The 26490-nt window shown below is 40.8% G+C and overlaps 1 protein-coding gene across 1 annotated transcript in view; it reads left to right on the top strand.

Annotated features, from left to right (window-relative positions):
- Window positions 1-18611, top strand: part of LOC120064032 (ly6/PLAUR domain-containing protein 1-like) — a 38913-nt gene extending 20302 nt beyond the window's left edge. Inside the window, exon 3 of the mRNA XM_039014341.1 lies at window positions 18355-18611. Within this exon, the coding sequence (XP_038870269.1) occupies window positions 18355-18611 (257 nt within the window). The remainder of the gene's footprint in view (window positions 1-18354) is intronic.
- Window positions 18612-26490: the final 7879 nt, after the last annotated feature.

Raw genomic sequence — 26490 nt, 5'->3', positions numbered from 1 at the left:
TCACCTATTGGTAGATGGGATAAAATAAAAAAGCAGACACTGAATATCCCTTTGAACGTGGTGAAGTTATTAATTACACTTTGGATGGTGTATCAATACACCCAGTCACTACAAAGATACAGGCGTCCTTCCTAACTCAGTTGCCTGAGACGAAGGAAACCGCTCAGGGATTTCACAATGATTCTAATAGTGACTTTCAAACAGTTACAGAGTTTAATGACTGTGATAGGAGAAAACTGAGGATGTATCAACAACATTGCAGTTACTCCACAATGTTAAACTAAATGACAGCATGAAAAGAAGGAAGCCTGAACAGAATAAATAAAACATTAAATATATATATATGTATTCCAAAACATGCATCCTTTAATAGTGCAAAAAATGTGGCAAAGAAATTTACTTTTTTGTTCTGACTACAAAGCAGTGTGTACTGACTACCACTCTTCATATTTTCAAGCATAGTGGTGGCTGCGTTATGGTATGCTTGTCGTCATCATGGACCACGTTGTAATTTTTTTTACAGGTTTGACATTAGCTTAAATCTATGGCAAGACTTGAAAATGGCTGTCTAGCAATGATCAACAACCAACATGAGAGCTTGAACAATGAAAATATAAATAATGGGCAAATATTGTACCATCCAAGTATGCAACGCTCTTAGACTTACCCAAAAACACTCACAGCTGTAATAGCTGCCAAAGGTGATTCTAACATGTATTGACTAATCAAGAGAGAGTATTGTTTTTTAATTTTTTTATCATAGAATTTGCATTACACTTTGACATTCGTTTTTGTATGTTTGTGGATCGTTGACAAAGGACAATTTTAATCCCACTTTGTAACATAACAAAATGTGTAAAAACTTCAAGGGGTGAGTACTTTCTGAAGGCACTTGAGAGGTTTTGAATTAGCCAATGTCTTTTAAATAACTAGAAATACAGCATATGTCAAATGTAAGCATAGCTACAGTTGGTCTAAACAACATGAATCACTCATGTCTATCAACCAAGATTCGGTAACCCATAATGTTGGCTATATTTCTCCGATTAACTGACACTTCAGAAGGAAAACCAACAACAACCATTTACAAAAAATAGAGGCACAAAAAACAGTATCTAGCTTGCTACCTCAATAGCACAGCTGACGGTAGCCAAACGTCAATCTAGCTAGCGATCATAAAACATGCATGCAAATCGATTGCGAGCTAGCTAGTACACTGAATTTCAGCTTCCTGCGTATACAGGAAGTGACTTAATTGGGGGTCATAGGGGCGGTTTCGAGGGGTTAAAAAGGTTACTCTTCCCAAATTGTACATTTTTGTGACCGGGGGACCCGAAATATGCCATTTTTCCCCCCTCATTTTTTTCAGTTTTAGAACTGAGAGCCTTGTTATGAAGAGGATATTGGCCACAGTGTTTAAGACTGACTTGAAATTGTTTGCCTGTCTGTCTATCGGAGAGGGGGGACAAAAGTGAGAAGGGGGAGTAAGAGAGAAGACAATAAGGGGATAAAGAGGAGGGAGAGAGACTGACATGAGAAATTTAAACCATGTGACACTGATCTTTTCCCATTGACTTCAATGTATTGATAAAAATGTCAGCTAATGTGCAAAAAATGTGTCAGGATGACGTTTTCCTACGATATGTTGTGTTTTGTTGTTTACTTGAAGAGAACTATCAAAACTCGAAACCCGCCTTTTTATAAGGTTCCAATGCATTGTGTGGGTTTGAAATTCCCAAAATGTGTGCAGTGAATTCTACTAGCTGAAAAGCCGAAATGAGTATAACATACTGGCATTTTAAGCATACTCGATTTCAAAATTTCACATACTATAAAACAAAAAATGTGCGTACCCAAAATGTCTACTATTTAGAACGCAAGTACGTGTATTCGGACACGGCCACTATCTCTCTGCCTGGTAAAGAACCTTGAGCCAGGAAGTTTCCGACCCTTAAATTTGTTGAACAGTGACTGTAAGATATTAGCCAAGACCCTCGCCCCAAACCCTTAGAGACGATAATCCATCTAGACCAGTTTGGGTTCATCCCAGTTCGTCTCTCTGCGAAAAACATTTGAAGGCTAACTCTCTTTATAACCCCAGTGATGGCAGCATCCTTGCCGAGAAGACCTTTGGCAGGATAGAATGGCCGTACCGGTTTCATACGCTCACCAAATTTGGCTATGGTCCCATGTTCATTAGCTGGGTTAGGGCCTTATACAGCACCCATAATTAAAAGATGGGTAACTCTCCCCTTTATGGTGTAGAGCTGAAATCTTGAAGATTAATGCAGTGCCTAAGCTAGCCTATGTCATCGCTTCCATCCCTATCCAGTTCGGGCAAACTCTCTCCCTGCAGTTCTTATGGAAGAATCAGAAACCCAGGTTATGGTATTGGAAAGTAACTACCTATATTCAAAGGTGGACTAGAGACCTATTCGCATGGGACTAGTATTACCAAAGAACGTTGGTTATGCAATTATTACCCCAGAATGTCGCCATTCCAGAGGACATTTCGGATGGTACTTTAAAAAAAATATAAAAAATAATAATAAAAAATAAAAAATAAAAAAATAAATCAATAAATGTACAACTATGACGAAAGCCTGGAGGTTTCTATTCTAGGCGTGAGGCTATTTCAGCATGTCCAAGTGATAACAGGCTACAAAGAACTCGAGCTTGGCTCCCAAGTATCTAAACCATACCAAACCATCTTTTGTAAAGTGTCGCCATAATATTTGAATTGAAGAAGTGTGATCATAATCATTAGGAAATTTTATCTATACACACTACCTGCATAATTTAAAAAAATGTATTGAATTAAATGCACGTCTCGTTTACATGCCCTTCCATTCGGAAAGTATTCAGACCCCTTGACTTTTCCCACATTTTGTTACGTTACAGCCTTATTCTAAAATTGATTATATTGTTTTGTTTTCATCATCAATCTACACACAATACCCCATAATGACAAAGCAAACACCGGGTTTTAGAAATGTTAGAAAAGTTATTAAAAAGAAAAAGCTGAAATATCACATTTACAGAAGTTTTCAGAGACTTGTTGAAGCTCCCTTTGGCAGCGATTACCGCCTCAATTCTTCTTGGGTGTGACGCTACAAGCTTGGCACACCTGTATTTGGGGAGTTTCTCCCATTCTTCTCTGCAGATCCTCTCAAGCTCTGTCAGGTTGGATGGGGAGCGTCGCTGCACAGGTATTTTCAGGTCTCTCCAGAGATGTTTGATCAGTTTCAAGTCCGGGCTCTGGCTGGGCCACTCAAGGACATTGAGACTTGTCCTGAAGCCACTCCTGCGCTGTCTTGGCTGTGTGCTTAGGGCCTCTGTCCTGTTGGAAGGTGAACCTTCGCCCCAGTCTGAGGTCCTGAGCCCTCTGGAGCAGGTTTTCATAAAGGATCTCTCTGTACATTGCTCCGTTCATCTTTCCCTCGATTCTGACTAGTCTCCCTATCCTTCACCACAGCATGATGCTGCCACCACCATGTTTCACCGTAGGGATGGTGCCAGGTTTCCTCCAGATGTGACGCTTGGTATTCAGGCCAAAGAGTTAAGTCTTGGTTTCATCAGACCAGAGAATCTTGTTTCTTGTGGTCTGAGAGTCTTTAGGTGCCTTTTGGCCCTTTTGGCCTACTCCAAGCAGGCTGTCATGTGTCTTTTTACTGAGGAGTGGCATCCGTCTGCCCACTCTACCATAAAGCCCTAATTGGTGGAGTGCTGCAGAGATGATTGTCCTTCTGGAAGGTTCTCCCGTCTCCACAGAGGAACTCTGGAGCTCATTCAGAGTGGCCATCGAGTTCTTGGTCACCTCCCTGACCAAGGCCCTTCTCCCTGATTGCTCAGTTTGGCTAGGCAGCCAGCTCAAGGAGAGTCTTGGTGGTTCCAAACTTCTTACATTCAATTTTAAGAATGATGGAGGCCACTGTGTGCTTAAGGACTTTCAATGCTGCAGAAATGTTTGTGTCCTTCCCCAGATCTGTGCCTCGACACAGTTATGTCTCGGAGCTCTACCGACAATTCCTTCGACCTCATGGCTTGGTTTTTGCTCTGACATGCACTGTCAACTCTGGGACCTTTATATAGACAGGTGTGTACCTTTCCTAAGTTTATTTGTCACGTGCGCCGAATACAACATGTGTAGACCTTACAGTGAAATGCTTACTTACAGGCTCTAACCAATGGTGAAAAAAAGGTATTAGGTGAACAATGGGTAAGTAAAGAAATAAAAACAACAGTAAAAAGACAGTGAAAAACAGTAGCGAGGCTATATACAGTAGCGAGGCTACATAGACACCAGTTAGTCAGGCTGATTGAGGTAGTATGTACATGTAGATATGGTTAAAGTGACTATGCACATATGATGAACAGAGAGTAGCTGTAGCGTAAAGAGGGGTTGGTGGGTGGGTGGGACACAATGCAGATGGCCCGGTTAGCCACTGTGCGGGAGCACTGGTTGGTTGGCCCAATTGAGGTAGTATGTACATGAATGTATAGTTAAAGTGACTGTGCATATATGATAAACAGAGAGTAGCAGCAGTGTAAAAGAGGGGTTGGTTGGGGGGGGGGGGGCACACAATTACAATCATGTCCAATCAATTGAATTTACCACAGGTGGACACCAATCAAGTTGTAGAAACATCTCATGGATGGACAATGGAAAAGGGATGTACCTGAGCTCAATTTCGAGTCTCATAGTAAAGGGTCTGAATACATTTATATATAAAGTGTTTGTGTTTTTATTTTTAATAAATTAATGTCTAAAAACCTGTTTTTGCTTTGTCATTATGGCGTAATGTGTGTAGATTGAGGATTTTTTTACATTTAATCCATTTTAGAGTAAGGCTGTAACGTAACAACAAAATGTGGAAAAAGTCAAGGGGTCTGAATGCACTGTAAATGTTATTCACACCTCTAAGTCAAATATATGTTAGAATTACGAATACAGCAGTAAGTCTTTCTGGGTAAGTCTCTAAGAGCTTTGCACACCTGGATTGTACAATATTTGCCCAGTTTTTTTATATTCTTAAAGCTGTTGATCATTGCTAGACAGCCATTTTATGTCTTGCCGTAGATTTTCACGACGATTTTAAGTCAAAATTGTAACTAGGCGGGCCTCCCGGGTGGCGCAGTGGTCTAGGGCACTACATCGCAGCGCTAGCTGCGCCACCAGAGTCTCTGGGTTCGCCCCCAGGTTCTGTCGCAGCCGGCCGCGACCGGGAGGTCCGTGGGGCGACGCACAATTGGCCTAGCGTCGTCCGGGTTAGGGAGGGTTTGGCCGGTAGGGATATCCTTGTCTCATCGCGCTCCAGCGACTCCTGTGGCGGGCTGGGCGCAGTGCGCGCTAACCGAGGGGGCCAGGTGCACGGTGTTTCCTCCGACACATTGGTGCGGCTGGCTTCCGGGTTGGAGGCGCGCTGTGTTAAGAAGCAGTGCGGCTTGGTTGGGTTGTGCTTCGGAGGACGCATGGCTTTCGACCTTCGTCTCTCCCGAGCCCGTACGGGAGTTGTAGCGATGAGACAAGATAGTAATTACTAGCGATTGGATACCACGAAAATTGGGGAGAAAAGGGGGTAAAATTAAAATAAAAAAATAATTAAAAAATTGTAACTAGGCTACTCAGCAACTTTCAATGTTGTCTTGGTAAGCAACTCCAGTGGATATTTGGCCTTGTGTTTTAGGTTATTGTCCTGCTGAAAGTGAATGTCTCCCAGTGTCTGTTGGAAAACAGACTGAACCAGGTTTTCCTATAGTATTTTGCCTGTGCTTAGCTCTTCGGTTTCTTTTTATTATAAAAAAACGTTCTAGTCCACCACGCACAGAACGAGCAGTATGACTGATTTCCTGCAAGACAGGAATGTCAGTGTGCTGCCATGGCCAGTGAAGAGCCCGGATCTCAATCCCATTGAGCACATCTGGGAGCTTGGGCCATTCCCCCCAGAAATGTCTGGGAACTTGCAGGTGCCTTGGTGGAAGAGTGGGGTAACATATCACAGCAAGAACGGGCAAATCTGGTGCAGTCCATGAGGAGGAGATTTTATTTTTATTTTTATTTATTTCACCTTTATTTAACCAGGTAGGCAAATTGAGAACACGTTCTCATTTACAATTGCGACCTGGCCAAGATAAAGCAAAGCAGTTCGATACATACAACAACACATAGTTACACATGCAGTAGAACAAACATACAGTCAATAATACAGTGAAAAATAAGTCTATATACAATGTGAGCAAGTGAGGTGAGATAAGGGAGGTGAAGGCAAACAAAATATATATAATAAGATGCACTGCAGTACTTAATGCAGCTGGTGGCCACACCAGATACTGACTGTTACTTTTGATTTTGACCCCCCCTTTGTTCAGGCACACATGATTCCATTTCTGTTAGTCACATGTCTGTGGAACTTGTTCAGTTTATGTCTCAGTTGTTGAATCTTGTTATGTTCATACAAATATTTACACATGTTAATTTTGCTAAAGCGCAGTTGACAGTGAGAGGACGTTTTATTTTTTTGCTGAGTTTGTTTTTACACAGGGAGTCCTTCAAGGATGTCTCAGCCAGCTCAGAGATGACAGTTACTAACTATAGAATATTGATTGTTTGTGCTGAAATACATTGCAGTACAGTAGATGTAGATGTTCTAGCCACATGCTTTGTTGTGGGGCTAGTTTGTGAAGGCCATTGAGTAGGGGTGTCTGCTTCTCTGCCTTAATGGCACAGCAGAACTCTCATGTAAAAGTTAAATCCTACCGATCCACACAAGGGTTGAGATGTATGATTGTTTGCTGCTGTTCGTGCAGCCAATCATAGCATTTCTCATTAGTGTTTGGGAGCACTTGGTCCATTTTTTTTACTCTTTGCCCACAGACCACCTCAACATTATATTTTAGACTGGGTAGTGCTACAGACACTTTGGAGTTCCACTCTGAAATTGGAATGAAATCCCTCTAGCGGAAAAATGGTCTAAACACGATTGCTTCTGAAATCTTTATGGTCGTTCATGGAATATGAATTGAGTGTTTCACCGTTGCCTTGTGTTGTGAGATTTATTGTAATGATTTTGACCAAACATACCCGGCTCATCAAACACACACTTTTTGAGTTACAACTGCATTACTGGTGGTATGGAATACAATCATAATGCATAATACATAAAGGTGTAGTGGCACTGTGACTTTAAAAAGCGTGTTAAAACCCTCGCAAGGCTGCCGGCCCAGACGGCATCTCTAGTCGCGTCATCAGAGCATGCGCAGACCAGCTGGCTGGAGTGTTTACGGATATATTCAATGTCCCCACATGCTTCAAGATGTCCACCATTGTTCCTGTACCCAAGAAAGCAAAGGTAACTGAACTAAATGACTACCTCTGTCATCATGAAGTGCTTTGAGAGACTAGTCAGGATCACCTCACCTCTACCTTATCTGACACCCTAGAATCACTTAAATTTGCTTACCGCCCCAATAGATCCACAGACCATGCAATCGCCATCACACTGCCCTATCCCATCTGGACAAGGGGAATACCTATGTAAGAATGCTGTTCAATGACTATGCATGTAGCTCAGCATTCAAAACCATAGTACTCATCATTAAGCTTGGGGCCCTGGGAATGAACCCCGCCATGTGCAACTGGGTCCTGGACTTCCTGACGAGCCGCCGCCAGGTGGTGAAGGTAGGAAACAAAACCTCCACTTCGCTGATCCTCAACACAGGGGCACCACAAAGGTGTGTGCTCAGCCCCTTCCTGTACTCCTTGTTCACCCATGACTGCGTGATCACGCACGCCTCCAACTCAATCATCAAGTTTGCAGATGACACAAAAGTAGTGTGCCTGATTACCAACAATGACAAGACAGCCTACAGGGAGGAGGTGCCAGGAAATTAACCTCTCACTCAATGTCAACAAAACAAAGGAGCTGATCATGGACTTCAGGAAACAGCAGAGGTTGCACTCCCCTATCCACATCAACAGGACCGCAGTGGAGAAGGTGGAAAGCTTCAAGTTCCTTGGCGTACACATCACTGACAAACTGAAATGGTCCACCCACACAGACAGTGTGGTGAAGAAGGCGCAACAGCACCTCTTCAAGCTCAGAGGCTGAATAAATTTGGCTTGGCACCTAAAACCCTCACAAACTTCTACAGATGCACAATTGAGAGCATCCTGTTGGGCTGTATGACCGCCTGGTACGGCAACTGCACCACCCGCAACCATAGGGCTCTCCAGAGGGTGGTGCAGTCTGCCCAAAGCATAACCAGGGGCAAACTACCTGCCCTCCAGGACACCAACAGCACCCAATGTCACAGGAAGGCCAAAAAGACCAAGGACAACAACCACCTGAGCCACTGCCTGTTCACCCCGCTATCATCCAGAAGGTGGGGTCAGTACAAGTGCATTAAAGTTGGGACTGAGAGACAGAATCTGTTTTTCAATCTCAAGGCCATCAGACTGTTAAATAGCCATCACTAGCACCTTAGAGGCTGCTGCCCTATATACTTAGACTTGAAATCCCTGCACACGTTAATAATGGAACACGAGTCACTTTAACAATGTTTACATATTTTGCATTACTCATTTCATATGTTTATACTTTATTCTATTTTACTGCATTTTAGTCTATGCCGCACCGACATTACTCGTCCAAATATTTATATATTCTTAATTCCATTCCTTTACTTTAGATATGTGTGCATTTTTGTGAAATTGTTAGATATTACTGCACGTGTTGGCCTAGAAACACAAGCGTTTCGCTACACCCGCAATAACATCTGCTAAAAATGTGATTTTATTTGAATTCTAATCTAAATGATGGCAAACAGTGCCTCAATAATCGTATACAAAGTTCAGGATAATACATGCAGTCATCCATATTATTGAAATAATAGCTTCAAAATATGTTGTTATGCATATTTCTATGATCTCACGAGGTACCAATTATTGGACATTAGGTACGTACATCAGACACAAACACAAGGTGACAGTTTGAATTGTTCTTGAATTTTGTTCGTTTCATGTTGCACTGTTGTAGCCTGACAATAGAAAACAAACTATTGCATACTTCTCTGGTTGCTATGCTGTCATGGACTACTCATCGAAGATCTTCTTCTTTTTTTCCCAGAACCTTTCAAAAACTGTCATGTTTACCTGTTTAGGATGCCACTGCGATGACAAATATGTGAACAAAGACCTTTAATTGGAATTATGTCACCGCCTCAGTTTCCACTTTTATAGTGGAAAGGCACTGTGACAGTGTATACTCCATGGTTGAAATGGCACACTAATAGGAATGCTACATGGGCTTTCTGAGACAAGGTGTCGGCTGAGCACTTTCTCGGCACCAACATTTGTTTTGACACAATGTTCAAAGGTTTGCTAGCACCGGTAGTATTTATACTTTGACATTCAGGCATGTATGTAGTCTATTGGGCTTGACTAACACCGACGTCAAGACTTTTGTAGGTGCACATTTTTGTTGTTTTCTGAATGGTCACGTACAAACTGAGATTTGAGTTGTCTGTATTTTGAGTCATGACCATTTTTCCTTGAATTAGATTAGGAACAACTCATGGGTCTGTTTACTTGCAATATGACATTGTTGCTTGTACAGTGAAAGGATTACATAACACAGTCACCTGTTAGACATTAACACTAAATGGAAAATAACCATCAGACAAACAATTTTGTTAAATCTGGCTAATTTTAAATTAGATCCTAAGTGGGGGAAAAAAGTATTTTAATATATCAAGTATACTTAAATATACAGAAATAAGAAATGTCCTCGCACTGCCAACTGTTTATTTTCAGCAAACTTAACATAAGATTCAACAACTGAGACATAAACTGAACAAGTTCCACAGACATGTGACTAACAGAAATAGAATAATGTGTCCCTGAACAAAGGGGGGTCAAAATCAAAAGTAACAGTCAGTACTGGGTGTGGCCACCAGCTGCATTAAGTCCTGCAGTGCATGCATCTCCTCCTCATGGACTGCACCAGATTTGCCAGTTCTTGCTGTGAGATGTTACCTCACTCTTCCACCAAGGCACCTGCCAGTTCCTGAACATTTCTGGGGGGAATGGCCCTTGCCCTCACCCTCCAATCCAACAAGTCCAAGACGTGCTCAATGGGATTGAGATCCGAGCTCTTCGCTGGCCATGGCAGAACACTGACATTCCTGTCTTGCAGGAAATCACGCACAGAACGAGCAGTATGGCTGGTGGCATTGTCATACTGGAGGGTCATGTCAGGATGAGCCTGCAGGAAGGGTACCACATGAGGGAGGAGGATGTCTTCCCTGTAACGCATAGTGTTTGCCTGCAATGACAAAAAGCTCAGTCCGATGATGCTGTGACACACCGCCCCAGACCATGAGCGACCTTCCACCTCCAAATCGATCCCACTACAGAGTACAGGCCTCGGTGTAACGCTCATTCCTTCGACGATAAACGCGAATACGACCATCACCCCTGGTGAGACAAAACCGTGACCATCAGTGAAGAGCACTTTTTGCCAGTCCTGTCTGGTCCAGCGACGGCGGGTTTGTGCCCATAAGTGACATCGTTGCCGGTGATGTCTGGTGAGGACCTGCCTTACAACAGACCTACAAGTTCTGTCCAGCCTCTCTCAGCCTATTGCGGACAGTCTGAGCACTGATGGAGGGATTGTGCGTTCCTGGTGTAACTCGGGCAGTTGTTGTTGCCATCCTGTACCTGTCCCGCAGGTGTGATGTTCAGATGTACCGATCCTGTGCAGGTGTTGTTACACGTGGTCTGCCACTGCGAGGACAATCAGCTGTCCATCCTGTCTCCCTGTAGCACTGTCTTAGGCGTCTCACAGTATGGACATTGCAATTCATTGCCCTGGCCACATCTGCAGTCCTCATGCCTCCTTGCAGCATGTCGAAGGCGCATTCACGCAGATGAGCAGGGACCCTGGGCATCTTTCTTTTGGGGATTTCAGAGTCAGTAGAAAGGCCTCTTTAGTGTCCTAAGTTTTCATAACTGTGACCTTAATTGCCTACCGTCTGTAAGCTGTTACTGTCTTAACAACCGTTCCACAGGTGCATGTTCATTAATTGTTTAAAGTTCATTGAACAAGCATGGGAAACAGTGTTTAAACCCTTTACAATGAGATCTGTGAAGTTATTTGGATTTTTACGAATTATCAATGAAAGACAGGGTCCTGAAAAAGGGACGTTTCTTTTTTTCAGAGTTTATACATATACTGTCATTACATTTCAACACACTTATTAAAAGTGTAATTTATATTCATTGTCTTTTAGTATACTATGTTCACAATCATTAAACTTAAACCCACTCATTCAATGGATGTGATGGTAGATCTGAGAATGGATCAACAACATTGTATTGACTCACATTTAATGATTTAAATGACAGTGAAATAATACAAATATACAGAATAAATGCAAAGTCTTGTGTTTGGGGCAAATCCAACACACCACTGAGTATCTGACGCCTTATTTTCAAGCATGGTGGTGGCTGCATCATGGTATGCGTTACATAGGCAAAATACTGGAGTTTTTCCAGATAAAAAGAAACGGGATGGCGCTAAGCAAGGCAAAATCCTACAACAGGACACCTACAGCACCCAATGTCACAGGAAGGCCAAAAATATCAAGGACAACAACCACCGTAGCCACTGCCTGTTCACCCGCTATCATCCAGAAGGCACGGTCAGTACAGGTGCATCCTAGCTGGTACAGAGAGACTGAAAAACATCTTCTATCTCAAGGCCATCAGACTGTTAAATAGCCATCACTAGCACAGAGGGGCTGCTGCCTATATACACAGACTTGAAATCATTGGCCACTTTTAATAAATGGAACACTAGTCACTTTGTCACTTTAATAATGTTTGCATATCTTGCATTACTCATCTAATATGTATATACAGTATTCTATACTATTCTACTGTAGCTTAGTCTATGCCGCTCTGACATTGCTCGTCCATATATTTATATATTCTTAATTCCATTCCTTTACTTAGATTTATGTGTATTGGGTATATGTTGTGAAATTCTTAGATATTACTTGTTAGAAGCGCAAGCATTTCGCTACACCCGCAATAACCTCTGCTAAACATGTGTATGTGACCAATAAAGTTTGATTTGATTTGAATTCACCTTTCAGCAGGACAGTAACCTACAACACAAAGCCAAATCTACACTGGAGTTGCTTACCAAGAAGACAGTGGAGGTTCCTGAGTGGTTACAAGTTACAGTTGTGACAAAAATCTGCTTGCTTTAAAATTGCTGTGTAGGCATGAGCACCAACATCTTGACAGAGCTTGAAGAATTATGAAAATAATGAAGGGCTAATATTGCACAATCCAGGTATGCAAAGCTCTTAGGGACTTACCCAAGAAGACTCCACGCTGTAATCACTGCCGACGGTGTTTCTAGCATGTATGCAATGACAATTTTAGTTGTTAAAAAATAAATAGAAATCTTCCACTTTGACATTCAAGTATTTGTGTAGATTGTTGACAAAAATTACAATTAAATCCATTTTTAAACCAACTTTTTAACATTTGAAAAATCCAAGGCGTATGAATACTTTTGGCAGGCACTGTACTTTCTGAATTCCTGTTCAGAGGAGTGCAGAGAAAGTTGACAATAACGGTTGTTTATTGCACTCCTGAGTATACTTTTTCATATCTCAAGAAAATATACTTTTTTGAAAGTATACTTAAATGTCCACAAAATATATTTAAAGTATATTTTCAGAAACGCATGTGCACAAAAATGAGCATATTCCCCAGCATCCTTTTCTGCAGCTGAAGTTTTGATTTATAATATATTGTTCCTCATATATATCTTATTCAATATATCGTAGTAGGGATAGTTTCAAGTCTCAGTTAAACATTTGTCATTTTGCGAGACAGTGTTTTTTATGTGTCTTTTCTAACATATTGTCATCTGAAATGAAGTCTCCCTATAGGCACAGACATCAGTTCAACGTCTAGTTTTGATTTTTATTCGGTTGAGTTGTCAACTAACGTGAATTCAACGTGAAATAACCAAAAAATATCACCATGTCATTGGATTTAGGCTCAAGGTTGGGTGAAAGAAAATTCTAAATTCCTTTTACGTTGATTACTTTTTGCAAATCCAATCAATTTTCCAAGTAGATTCAACCATCACATTTCATTTTTTTTGGTTGAAATGACGTGGAAACAACGTGTGTGACAGAATGAACTGTGGTTCGTCAATAGATTGTGTAATGGTGACAGTCATAACAACAAGGGTTTAGGAGTTTAAATGAAAAGACATATCAAATGTTAGAAATTCACCCACTCAGCTGCTTTTGCCAGAATTGAAGTCCGAAATATGCCGCCACCAAGTTCCACAGCAATTCTCTCGACGTGAGTTAAATGCAAAGGTAAGTCAACAAGTTTTTCAAAAAGATGGCTTTAATGAACTGGGTCATCTTTGGTATGGAGTCTGTAGCTGCAGGATACTTTCTATTCAGAAGAACAGATTCTTTGATAGCCATCAAATAAGAGCAAAAGGTCTTATGATACGTTTTGACATACTTTTTTGGGAAGTAAAAACAGGTCTGCTATAATGATAGGTAGCTGTAGTGATATTCGTATGGACAAAATAATGCTATTTTGAGACAATAAGGGGATATGGTGAACTGACAGGAATTGAAAACATTTTTTGAGTAAAATGCTTCTTTAAAGAATGTGAGTACTGGAACAACAAATATCTATTGTTGCCTCTTTCAAGTCAATTTTCAGATGCCTTGTTTACTTGATAGAAAAGGAGAACTCTATTGTCTTGCATTTAAGCACAGCGTTCCACCACCTGACAGCTCTGCATGTAACTTACACTGATGTGTTCGTCCTGTAAAGATGTGAGTCAGGTTTGATGGCCCAGTGTCTTTGTGGTGTGGTAGGATATCCCCTTGTTTTTAGCCCACAAAGCCATAATGTTCTAGGCTATACTTCATCTGTTCAGAATTGAAGGTTTGATACCAGTTGGGGAGAGAAGTGGATTTACAATAGCATTTTTAAATGTAGCTGCCAACTGTGAACCATTTCTTTATGACATTGTTTTGCGTTTAGGCAGTGGCGATTTTAGCATGTAAATCTTCGTGGGGCAAACTCAAAAAAATGGTTTTAGATGCATGCCAGCAAAGCCACAACACAACACTAAACAATACATTAATTGCACTATAACGATGGCAAACAGTGTCTACAAACTGTTAGGGCCTACATAAATCTGTCCCAACAGCAGAGTCCAAACGGCAGTCCCAACACTTTACAACTGTTACACCTGGCTATCAGTGGAGCCTTGTCTGGCAGTGAAACAGTAAAAAAACAGCTGTACATTTTTTATTTTACCTTTTTATTTAACTAGGCAAGTCGGTTAAGAACAAATTCTTATTTACAATGGCGGCCAAACCCGGACGACGCTGGGCCAATTGTGCGCCACCCTATGGGACTCCCAATCACGGCCAGTTGTGATACAGCCTGGATTCAAACCAGGGACTGCAGGGATGCCTCTTGCACTGAGATGCAGTGCCTAAGACCGCTGTGCCACTCGGGAGTGATATGGCTGACTCTCTTAAACAAATGTGGTTTCTACTGACAATTGAGATGTACAAACTATGGCATAAGCAAACGACGAGCGGATAATCTATAATTTCGATTAAGACATTAATGAGCGAGCTAGGAAGTACGTAGTCAATGTAACTATATTTGTTCAGCACTTTTGAAATGTACAGCGACAGAATTCGGAACATTGGCCATTCTGACAGTATTCTCCCTGTACACCAAGTCTGAACAGTAGACTAAATTATCAGGGGAAAAGGGACCAAATTATTAGGGTGAGGCACATGGGCTACTAACAGCTTACTACACAACATATACTTAGTATTAGTTTCTTACCTAGAGTATACATATCCCCCTGGCATATTACATAATTTATGCTGCAGCATACAATACATGTTTGGACTCACCTTGTTGTTTCTCACTTGAACAGGAAGGTGGCGTGGCGGTCCTTCGTTGGAAAATTCTGTCATCAAAGTCTGTCATTCTTTGGATTTATGGTGCTTTCAAGACAACTGGGAACTCGGAAAAAGGTTGAAGCATTTTTTAAATTTTATTTCAACTTTATTTAACCAGGTAAGCTAGTTGAGAACAAGTTCTCATTTACAACTGCGACCTGGCCAAGATAAAGCAAAGCAGTGCGACAGAAACAACAACACAGAGTTATGGAATAAACAAGCGTACAGTCAATAACACAATAGAAAAAAAGAAAGTCTATATACAGTGTGTGCAAATGGCATGAGGAGGTATGGCAATAAATAGGCCATAGTAGCAAAGTAATTACAATTTTAGCAGATTAACACTGGAGTGATAGATGAGCAGATGATGGTGTGTAAGTAGTGATATAGGTGTGCAAAAGAGCAGCAAAGTAAATAAAAACAATATGGGGATGAGGTAGGTAGATTGGGTGGGCTATTTACAGATGGACTATGTACAGCTGCAGCGATCGGTTAGCTGCTCAGATAGCTGATGTTTAAAGTTTGTGAGGGCGATGCAAGTCTCCAACTTTAACGATTTTTGCAATTCGTTCCAGTCATTGGCAGCAGAGAACTGGAAGGAAATGCGGCCAAAGGAGGTGTTGGCTTTGGGGATGATCAGTGAGATATACCTGCTGAGATAAGGCGGAGCTTTACCTAGCATAGACTTGTAGATGACCTGGAGCCAGTGGGTCTGGCGACGAATATGTAGAGAGGGCCAGCCGACTAGAGCATACAGGTCGCTTTGGTGAGTGGTATAAGGCGCTTTGGTAACAAAACGGATGGCACTGTGATAGACTGCATCCAATTTGCTGAGTAGAGTATTGGAAGCTATTTTGTAGATGACATCGCCGGAGTCGAGGATCGTTAGGATGGTCAGTTTTATGAGGGTAAGTTTGGCGGCGTGAGTGAAGGAGGCTTTGTTGCAAAAATAGAAAGCCGATTTCTAGATTTGATTTTGGATTGGAGATGTTTGATATGAGTCTGGAAGGAGAGTTTATAGTCTAAGCATGACCTTAGTGATCTTCAGGTCAGAGGTTTAGAAAGAGGCCCGAGTTCCCGACTTGGAATTCCTAGTTGGATGACAGTTCAAAAAGTATTTTTCCAGTCGGAGCTCATTTTTTCAGAGTTCCCAGTTGTCTTAAACTCACTGAAGTCTGTGATTTCCCAGTTCCAAGTTTCTAGTTTTGAAAGCGGCAGAAATCCTGCTGGATTGACAGCATGGCCAATGTTGAATGTTTATCCTTTTAAGCTTGGAAAAGAGAACCTTAAACCCAGACTTGGACCACACATCCACTCCACTGAATAGCAGGCTAGTGATTGCTTTGCTATGCTTTCAGCTAGCCACCGATTCCTTCCAAATCACTCATTGTTGAATTTGCGATTTCCAACTTGTTGCGTAATGTTTATGTCCAATGGCCGATGAGCACCGCCACATTTTATCTATAATTTATCTTCATAATTTGTCTTCATATGACAAGGATTGAAAAGGATTTGCCAGTAGTTTGTTGACTTGATTCATGATGATGCTTGCTAGCTAAGATTTTGGATGTATATTGTTGAGTCCAGTCCAATCAAAGCTACTGTAGATATAACGTGATTTGAACACTGAGCTAATCACGGTGCAACTAGAGAACATTACTAACCCCTATGCTCCGTATTTTCTGCTGGCTGCCCCACCACTACAGAAAGCCCTGAGCTAGGCTGAAACACCTGCATTTTGGAGCTGCCTTATTCAAGAAAGCAAATAAGCATGTTTGTATGTGGCTTTTTTAACAAAAATGTTTTTCTTCATAGCTTGCAAACTGATATGTGACACGTATTAATGCCAAATTAACATGCAAAACATGTAAAATATGTATTTATTTTTAGCTAAACAGGTGGGGCTCAAAACAGTGGCGACCCTGAATGACAGGTTGCCCCTGCGTGTTAGGCATCTCCCTATTACTGCATTTCATGCTTTGCATGTACAGTTAACACTGGTTATTCCCCCATAAGTATCAGTCTGTGTAACGGCTGTCCTCCTCCTCTTCAGACGAAGAGGAGGAGTAGGGATTGGACCAAAGCGCAGCGTGATAATTTGCCATAATGAAGTTTATTAAAGAAAAGACGAAAACCGAAAACACTTCAACAAACTACAAAATAACAAACGAACGTAGACTGACCTAAAACATGTGAACTTACATATAACGAAGAACGCACGAACAGGAACAGACTACATCGAACGAACAAACCGAAACAGTCCCGTGTGGTGCAACATACACAGACACGGAAGACAATCACCCACAAACAAACAGTGTGAACAGCCTACCTTTATATGGTTCTCAATCAGAGGAAACGTCAAACACCTGTCCCTGATTGAGAACCATATAAGGCTAATTACACCTAACCTAAACATAGAAACACAAAACATAGAATGCCCACCCCAACTCACGCCCTGACCAACTAAACACATACAAAAACAAGAGAAAACAGGTCAGGAACGTGACAGTCTGATATGGCAAATTGTCTTTCCTACATTGTATGCCACAGGTCTACATGTACATTGAGGTCTAAAAGATAAGCATTGTTCTCTCACAAAATGATTATACTACCACAGACTATGTGTAGCAAATTAATCCTGACAAAATATTTTACTAAATCATTCTCAAGAGCCCGATATCATGAACATTGCAGCATCATTCTTGATAGCCGCAAGCCACTGGCAGCATCGGGGTAAATCTCTGGGATGTAGAATGCTGAAACAACATGACATCAAGTCATGTTACGCTTGTTTGTAATTAGCATAGCAAGACACAGAACATAACATGGGCATGTGACAAAAGTTAGAGAAAAACAAACATTTTCCCCAAAAAATTGCCTAGAGAAGTAATGGGATTATTGTGTTGGTTGTTCAAAAGTAAACATTGCCATCATCCAAGTGTGTGGGCACGTCCCATCTAGGAGTGGTACCTGCATTCGTTACAAATGCCGGACTTTGTGGTTCACTATGAGCAGCCAAATACACAGGAAGTCGAAACGTCTCGAATCTTGCAATGAAATGAAAATGTGTTCGTTCTAGGTTGTGGTTACGATAATTTTTATGTTTATGATAGCGTAATAATGTCAATATAGTAATGACTATATGCCGTGACTGAGCCATGTTGAAGTTTCCCTTTTAAATAGTATTTATTAGTTTTACTAGCTCTGTGTATCTTCAAATTTAAAAAAGTGAGTGCCACTCCCCCACGCTCTGGCAGCACTACACCCGTGCTGCGCAAACAGCATCTAATGGCCACGTTTCTGTTCTTGTTCCAGGGAAGCACTACCGCAAGTCCTGCGCATCGTCTGGGGCCTGCCTCATCGCCTCCTCTGGCTACCAGCAGTTCTGCACAGGGAAGCTCTACTCGGTGTGCATCAGCTGCTGCAACACTCCCCTCTGTAATGGACCCCGTCAGAAGAAACAGAGTTCCAGTAACAAAGTTCCGTCTGCCGCTTCGTCCCTAAGCCCACTACACAGCCTCTCCCTCCTTTTTCTTCCCTTCCTCCTGCGCCCACCCTCCATATTCAGCTGAGAGCCTATGATTGGCTGGTTTGGTCTCATCAAGACTGTGGTTCAAATTTTTGAGGCTTGCCTGAATGTACGGTGTTCATATCGTCAATGGATGTATGACGCTGTCCTAACATAGACACTGTATTTAGTTGATGTCCTAATAAGGACAGCAACTAACGGTCGAAGGTCATTGATTGAAGAAAGGTTCTGAAGGAACCTCCCTAATATGTTTATAGTGTCAATGATATGCACCACAGGAAAGGACTTTGGCGAGTGGAAGTTAGATGGCCATGGAGCAATATCATTTCCAATGGGTCAAATTTTTTTCTGTGGACTCTATGGTGCTGATCTTTACATTGTCATCACTGATTGACAGACATTGACTGGCCAACTGAGGGCACTACAAGGTAATATGTACAGTTGAAGTCGGAAGTTTACATACACCTTAGCCAAATACATTTAAACTCAGTTTTTCACAATTCCTGACATTTAATCCTAGTAAAAATTCCCTGTCTTAGGTCAGTTAAGATCACCAATTTATTTTAAGAATGAGAAATGTCAGAATAATAGTAGAGTGAATGATTTATTTCAGCTTTTATTTCTTTCATCACATTCCCAGTGGGCCAGAAGATTTCATACACTCAATTCGTATTTGGTGACATTGCCTTTGAATTGTTTAACTTGGGTCAAGCGTTTCGGGTAGCCTTCCACAAGCTTCCAACAATAAGTTGGGTGAATTTTGGCCCATTCCTCTTGACAGAGCTGGTGTAACCGAGTCAGGTTTGTAGGCCTCCTTGCTCGCACACGCCTTTTCAGTTCTGCCCACAAATATTCTATAGGATTGAGGTCAGGGCTTTGTGATGGCCACGCCAATACCTTGACTTTGTTGTCCTTAAGCCTGTTTGCCACAACTTTGGGAGTATGCTTGGGGTCATTGTCGATTTGGAAGACCCATTTGCGACCAAGCTTTAACTTCCTAACTGATGTCTTGAGATGTTGCTTCTATAGATCCACGTAATTTTCCTGCCTCATGATGCCATCTATTTTGTGAAGTGCACCAGCCCCTTGCAGCAAAGCACCCCCACAACATGGGATGGTGTTCTTCGGCTTGCAAGCCTCCCCCTTTTTCCTCCTAACATAACGGTGGTCATTATGGCCAAACTCTTTTTGTTTCATCAGACCAGAGGACATTTCTCCAAAAAGTACGATCTTTGTCCCCATGTGCAGTTGCAAACCGTAGTCTGGCTTTTTTATGGCAGTTTTTGAGCAGTGGCTTCTTCCTTGCTGAGCGGCCTTTCAGGTTATGTCGATATAGGACACGTTTTACTGTGGATATAGATACTTTTGTACCTGTTTCCTCCAGCATCTTCACAAGGTCTTTTGCTGTTGTTCTGGGATTGATTTTCACTTTTCGCACCAAAGTACGTTCATCTCTAGGAGACAGAACGCGTCTCTTTCCTGAGCGGTATGGCGGCTGCGTGGTCCCATGGTGTTTATACTTGCGTACTATTGTTTGTACAGATGAACGTGGTACCTTCAGGCGTTTTGAAATTGCTCCCAAGGATGAACCAGACTTGTGGAAGTCTACAATTTTCTTTTCTGAGGTGTTGGCTGATTTTATTTTTATTTTCCCATGATGTCAAGCAAAGATTCACTGAGTTTGAAGGTAGGCCTTGAAATACATCCACAGGTACACCTCCAATTGACTCAAATGATGTCAATTAGCCTATCAGAAGCTTCTAAAGCCATGACATCATTTTCTGGAATGTTCCAAGCTGTTTAAAGGAACAGTTAACTTAGTGTATGTAAACTTCTGACCCACTGGAATTGTGATACAGTGAATTATAAGTGAAATAATCTGTCAAAACAATTGTTGGAAAAATTACTTGTCATGCAGAAAGCCGACTTGCCAAAACTATAGTTTGTTAACAAGAAATTTGAGGAGTGTTTGAAAAACGAGTTTTAATGACTCCAACCTAAGTGTATGTAAACTTCCGACTTCAACTGTATATTTTGTAGATGAGCTGGAAGAGGTATATTTGTACAGTAAGGGCTCTATTCAATCGGTATCGCTGAAGCGCTAAATCTTGCGCGCTACTGTACAAATGTTAATTTCTGATTGAGTCTCTGCGACAGCGGGAACGTTGTCTCTAATTGTGAATCGTGCTATAAAGCTGAACTGGACTACAGACACAAAATGAACAAAAACACAAATAAACCAACAAAGAGTAATTGACCATTTTTTTGGATTACGGCATCCATTTTAGGAAGTCGTCAACTCTGTCAGTGGTTAGTTATGGATGCCATGCAAATCAATGGAAAATAATACTTTGGACACAATGTACAATGCAGGTCATGATGAACAGTGTTGAGAACATTTGGTGAATGTGATAATATGAGTTACAGTATGGAGAAGTGTTTATCTCTTGTCAAGGAAACAAATCACTGTAATCAACACTTCCAATACGAACCTTTTCCAATGTTCCAACTTTTAAAATGTACAGTATGAGATGAAATTGGTAAAAAATGATCCTGACTGTGCTTTGACTGCATGTAATATGTTCGACTCCTCACGTCTTTAGTCTGTAGAGGCACCACACTTAGAAATCAGCTTGTGACAGATTGTTGCAGTGTTTGTTGGACGATATGCTGTATTCCTCTCTGATTGATTGATTGAATACTGTAATAGAGAAGACAGCTTAGTGGCTCTCCTTGGGTTCAACTTTCATGGTCACCTAGAAGTCATTCTTGACTGTTTGACTCACCACATCAATTCTACTTCATAACCGAAGCCAAGAAGCATATTTAGTCACGTTTATCAAATCAAATTGTATTTGTCACATGCGCCAAATACAACATGAAATGCTTACTTACAAGCCCTTAACCAACAATGCAACAATGCAATTTTTTGAAAATAAGAGTTAAGAAAATATTTACTGAATAAACTAAAGTTTTTAAAAAGTTACAATGAAAGAACAGTAACGAGGCTAAGTACAGGGGGTACCGGTACTGAGTCAATGTGCGGGGGTACAGGTTAGTTGAGGTAATATGGGCGATCAATGCAAATAGTCCGTGTAGCCTTTTGATTCATTGTTCAGCAGTCTTATGGCTTGGGGGTATTTTGCAGCTATCAATAAAGTGCAGAAATTGTCTAAACTAATGCGTAAAAGCACATAGCTTTTTGTGAGCGTGAGTGCGGCCACTGTCTAATATACTCTAATGTAGGCTTCAATAAAAAGGAAACTTTAGATTACTTTTAGATTTACACTTTATTCCTTTTATAAATCCATTTGCATTGCATGCGTACTCCTTTGCACTTTTTATCGATTTGACGCTATTATCCATGCATAGAAATGTCCTTGTTTTTGAAAGAAAAGCAAAAAAAATGTGTCCATTAAAATAACATCAAATTGATCAGAAATACAGTGTATACATTGTTAATGTTGTAAATGACTATTGTAGCTGAAAACTGCAGATTTTTTTATGGAATATGTACGCATATGTAGAGAGGCCCATTATCAGCGACTCCGGGATGCTGGCCTTCTAGACAGAGTTCCTCTGTCCAGTGTTCTTTTGCCAATCTTAATCTTTTCTTTTTATTGGCCAGTCTAAGATATGGCTTTTTCTTTGCAACTCTGCCTAGAAGGCCAGCATCACAGAGTTGCCTCTTCACTGTTGACGTTGAGACTGGTGTTTTGCTGGTACTATTTAATGAAGCTGCCAGTTGAGAACTTGTGAGTTTCTTAAACTAGACACTTTAATGTACTTGTCCTCTTGCTCAGTTGTGCACCGGGGCCTCCCACTCCTCTTTCTATTCTGGTTAGAGCCAGTTTGCGCTGTTCTATGAAGGGAGTAGTACACAGCACTGTACGAGATGTTCAGTTTCTTGGCAATTTCTCGCATGGAATAGCCTTAATTTCTCTGAACAAGAATAAACTGACGAGTTTCAGAAGAAAGGTATTTGTTTCTGGCTATTTTGAGCCTGTAATCGAACCCAAAAATGCTGATGCTCCCGATACTCAACTAGTCTAAAGAAGGCCAGTTTTATTGCTTCTTTAATGAGCACAGCAGTTTTCAGCTGTGCTAACATAATTGCAAAATGGTTTTCTAATGATCAATTAGCCTTTTAAAATTATAAACTTGGATAAGCTAACACAACGTGCCAATGGAACACAGGAGTAATGGTTGCTGATAATGGGCCTCTACACCTATGTAGATATTCCATTAAAGATCTGCCGTTTCCAGCTACAATGGTCATTTACAACATTAACAATGTCTACACTGTATTTCTGATCAATTTTATGTTATTTTAATGGACAAAAAATGTGCTTTTCTTTCAAAAACAAGGACATTTCTAAGTGACCCCAAACTTTTGAACTGTAGTGTATACATGCGTAAAGAACAAACCTGTCCAGACCTGTTTGGATAATGCATTGTGTCATTTGGAGATACACTTTGTAGCCTATTCTACTCTGTGCATTTTATTTATACTGTGCAGTAATTGTACTTTGTGCACACACCAGATACTCAGCTCGTCTGTGTGGTGAATTTTTTTATGGATGGGAGAGATACTCTGAATATTTATTTGTACGGCTGTGGACAGGTCGAGGTTATCGGGACAGTAGCCCCACACTGGGCACAAACTGGTTGAATCAACATTGTTTGAAAGTAATTTGTCAACGCATTGTGACGTTGAATCTGCTTGGCAAATGTATTGGATTTGAAAAAAGTATATTTAGGCCTATAAAGCATTTGCAAAGCCATCAACAGCTATTGTTTCAATTCACCCCAGAATTCAACTATAAATAAACAATACAATAGGCCTAGTTCTGGTTGATTTTAAATTGAAGGATATTTAATTATATTTAATTGTTTGGTTGTCAGTGCAACCAAATATCAACAGTTAAAGAATAGCACTAAATCAAATCAACCTTTTATTTAAATTGCATTTCAAGTTTGATTTGACTTAGTCCTATTCTTTAACTTAGATTTTTGGTTGAGATGGAGACATGAATTCAATATATCAATTATACATTTGTAGACAAACTGGAATTAAAGGCAGACTAAGTCGGTGGCACAGATGGTACTATCCAATCAGAAGATGCATCTCCTTCAAATGGTGATATTTGGTTAAATTGACATCAAAACACAATGCAATATAACTTATGAAATTCAATAAATAGCCTCCTAACTTGTTAACCAATTATTTGTTGGATTAACGTCTCCAACTCAGCCATAAACAAAGGTTAAAGAATGGGATTAAGCCAGTGGCTCACATGGTGCCATCTAAGCAGTAGATAAATCGTCTTTAAATGTTGATATTTGGTTGTGTTAACCAGACGCAATTCAATATTACTTTTGTAATACAGAAAGTAGTCTAAAGTTAAGACTAATGTAACATTCAACCTTAAAATGAGTAACACATCCATGGACACATTTTGAGGTCACTCAAACTATTAGTTTCTTCTAATGTAGTCACATAAAGCGCGCATGTTCACGATAGCATGCCTAGGTCATCGCAGGTCTGTGGAGATCTTCACAATTGCTGTAATAATCTGCAGAGAATCTCAAAGGACAATGATCACTTGTACTATGTCCGTTTAATTTAATCTCAACTGCAATCATGGTTCATGATGATGCACAGTGATGACACAGTCTGTTTTATACAACAGTTTTGTTGAATACTAGCTTCTGATTAGCTAGAAGGGCAATCTAGAATGTACATTAAAGCAAGATAACGGGACAGTTAGAAGAGATATTGGGACACCTTGCAATCATGACGCAAAAGGCGCCTACACGCAGACCGTACTTGCTACAATATACAGAACGCTAAACCAACAATCACAAACTGAAATTGGATACATTATAAATGCAGGTCCAACGACAAAAAAAATGTAGCTAGCTAACATAGATTTCGTTTTTGCAGAGACATTGTATCCATAAATATCGAACAAACGACTGGGTCACGTCTCAAGCAACCAAAAGATGAAAATATGAATTTGCTTATATAAATGAAAATATCAACGAAATGTTTTTATTTGTATTGGTAAATGTATGCTTATAATATTGTTTTCTTTGGCAACTGTGGTATACGCGGGATAAAAGCTTAAACGCAACAGAATAAAATATGCTGTCATTATGGCTGAAGAGGTTGTGTAGCTGTAGCTAGCTAGCAGCAAGCAAGGGATATGAACGTTGCCACAGCATGGCAACGGAACATAAAGATCGAACAACTGGGTCGTATGTCTAGCAACAAGAAGGTATGAATTCGCTTATATAAATAAATAAAAAGTATTTCTACCAGTAAATGTGTGCTTTCATATTGTTTTCTTTGGCAACTGTGGTACAAGCGTGATAAATGCCACCGTTCTGTACATTACTTTGGAAAAATTAACTCTGCAAAGTGACGAGGCAGTCGTCATCCATTATTTCCAAGGTAATGTAGTGTAGGCGTTTATCCCATAAATAAACAAAACATCTGACATTGTATTCCCATTTGAACGTTGATGTGCTTTTAAATGGTTGAATGCACAAAAAATAAATATGAATTTGGCTGTGAACACTGCATACTACGTCACATATGTGCCCACGTCATTGCTCTCTCTCTCTTTCTGCTGTGTCCACTGAGCCGTTGGGCCCTCCCTGCAACCTCATTGGATAACGAAGGGCAGGCCAATTTATCACTCAAAAGCGAGGTGCTGAAGCTCATTGGCTAGAACTGGAATTGCTAGGGGGCTGGCCCACGTGTGGGGAAATGTAGGGAGAATGGCATGGCACAGCTTCAAGAAAACAGACTTTCAAACTAGGATTTTTGTGGCTAATTGAGATAAAACACTAATTCGGCTCATAGATTATGCATGCATGTATGAACTACACATCGACACATCTAGCACAACGCAGGAGGTTTAAAAAATACATTCTTAGACGTCGAAGTACCGGAGCATTTTAGATTGGTATTTGGTATTTATTAGGATCCCCATTAGCCGCTGCAAAAACGGCAGCTACTCTTCCTGGTGTCCACATGAAACATGACATAGTACAGAATATTATTAGTCAAGGACTGAACTACATACATTTAAAACATTTCACACAGCCTACATATTAATACACAATACAGTTCAATTTACAGTACAAGATATACAAAATGGTTGAGTCTCTTCATAGTCCCCTTTTTGTGCAGTAAGGTGTTCTTTTATCTGTTTTTTGAATCTGTTTTTATTGCTAGCTTGAGTTACCTGGGGTGGCAGAGTTCCATGTAGTCATGGCTCTATTTAATACTGTGCGTTTCCCAGCCTTCTGGACCTGGGGACTGTGAAGAGACCTCTGGTTGTATGTCATGTGTTGTACCAATGAGTGTCCAAACTCTGTGCTAACTGCTTGAACAGAAAATTCGGCACCTTCAACACATCAAAACCTTCCACAGAGATCAATAGTGATGCAGTCAATCCCTTCACAACTTTGAGCCAGGAGAGACTGACATTTTCCCTCCGTGTTACATCTAAGTGCGATATGTGCTGCTTTGTTCTGGACCAACTGCAACTTACCTATGTTCCTTTTTGCTGCACAGCTGGGCAGTAGTCAAGGTGACAAAACTATGGCCTGTAGGACCTGTCTGGTCGACTGAGATGTCAAGAAGGCATCTATGCCCTAGGGTATCATGGACCAACCTCTTCCCATTTTAGCAACCATTGAGTCTATATGTTTTGACCATGATCGCTTGCTATCTAAGGTTACACCCAGCAGTTTAGTCTCCTCAACTTGCTCAATCGCCACATTATTCAATAACAGATCTAAATTAAGTGATTTATCCCAAAAATTATGCTTCTAATTTTGTAGATATTTAGCACCAGCCTATTGTTAGTTACCCATTCTTAAACTGACTGGGGCTCTGTTAAGTTATT

This window comes from Salvelinus namaycush, chromosome 19 (assembly GCF_016432855.1).
Source record: "Salvelinus namaycush isolate Seneca chromosome 19, SaNama_1.0, whole genome shotgun sequence".
NCBI lineage: Eukaryota > Metazoa > Chordata > Actinopteri > Salmoniformes > Salmonidae > Salvelinus > Salvelinus namaycush.
Note: the sequence above shows the minus strand (reverse complement) of the source record. Positions and strands in the feature narration are given on the sequence as shown.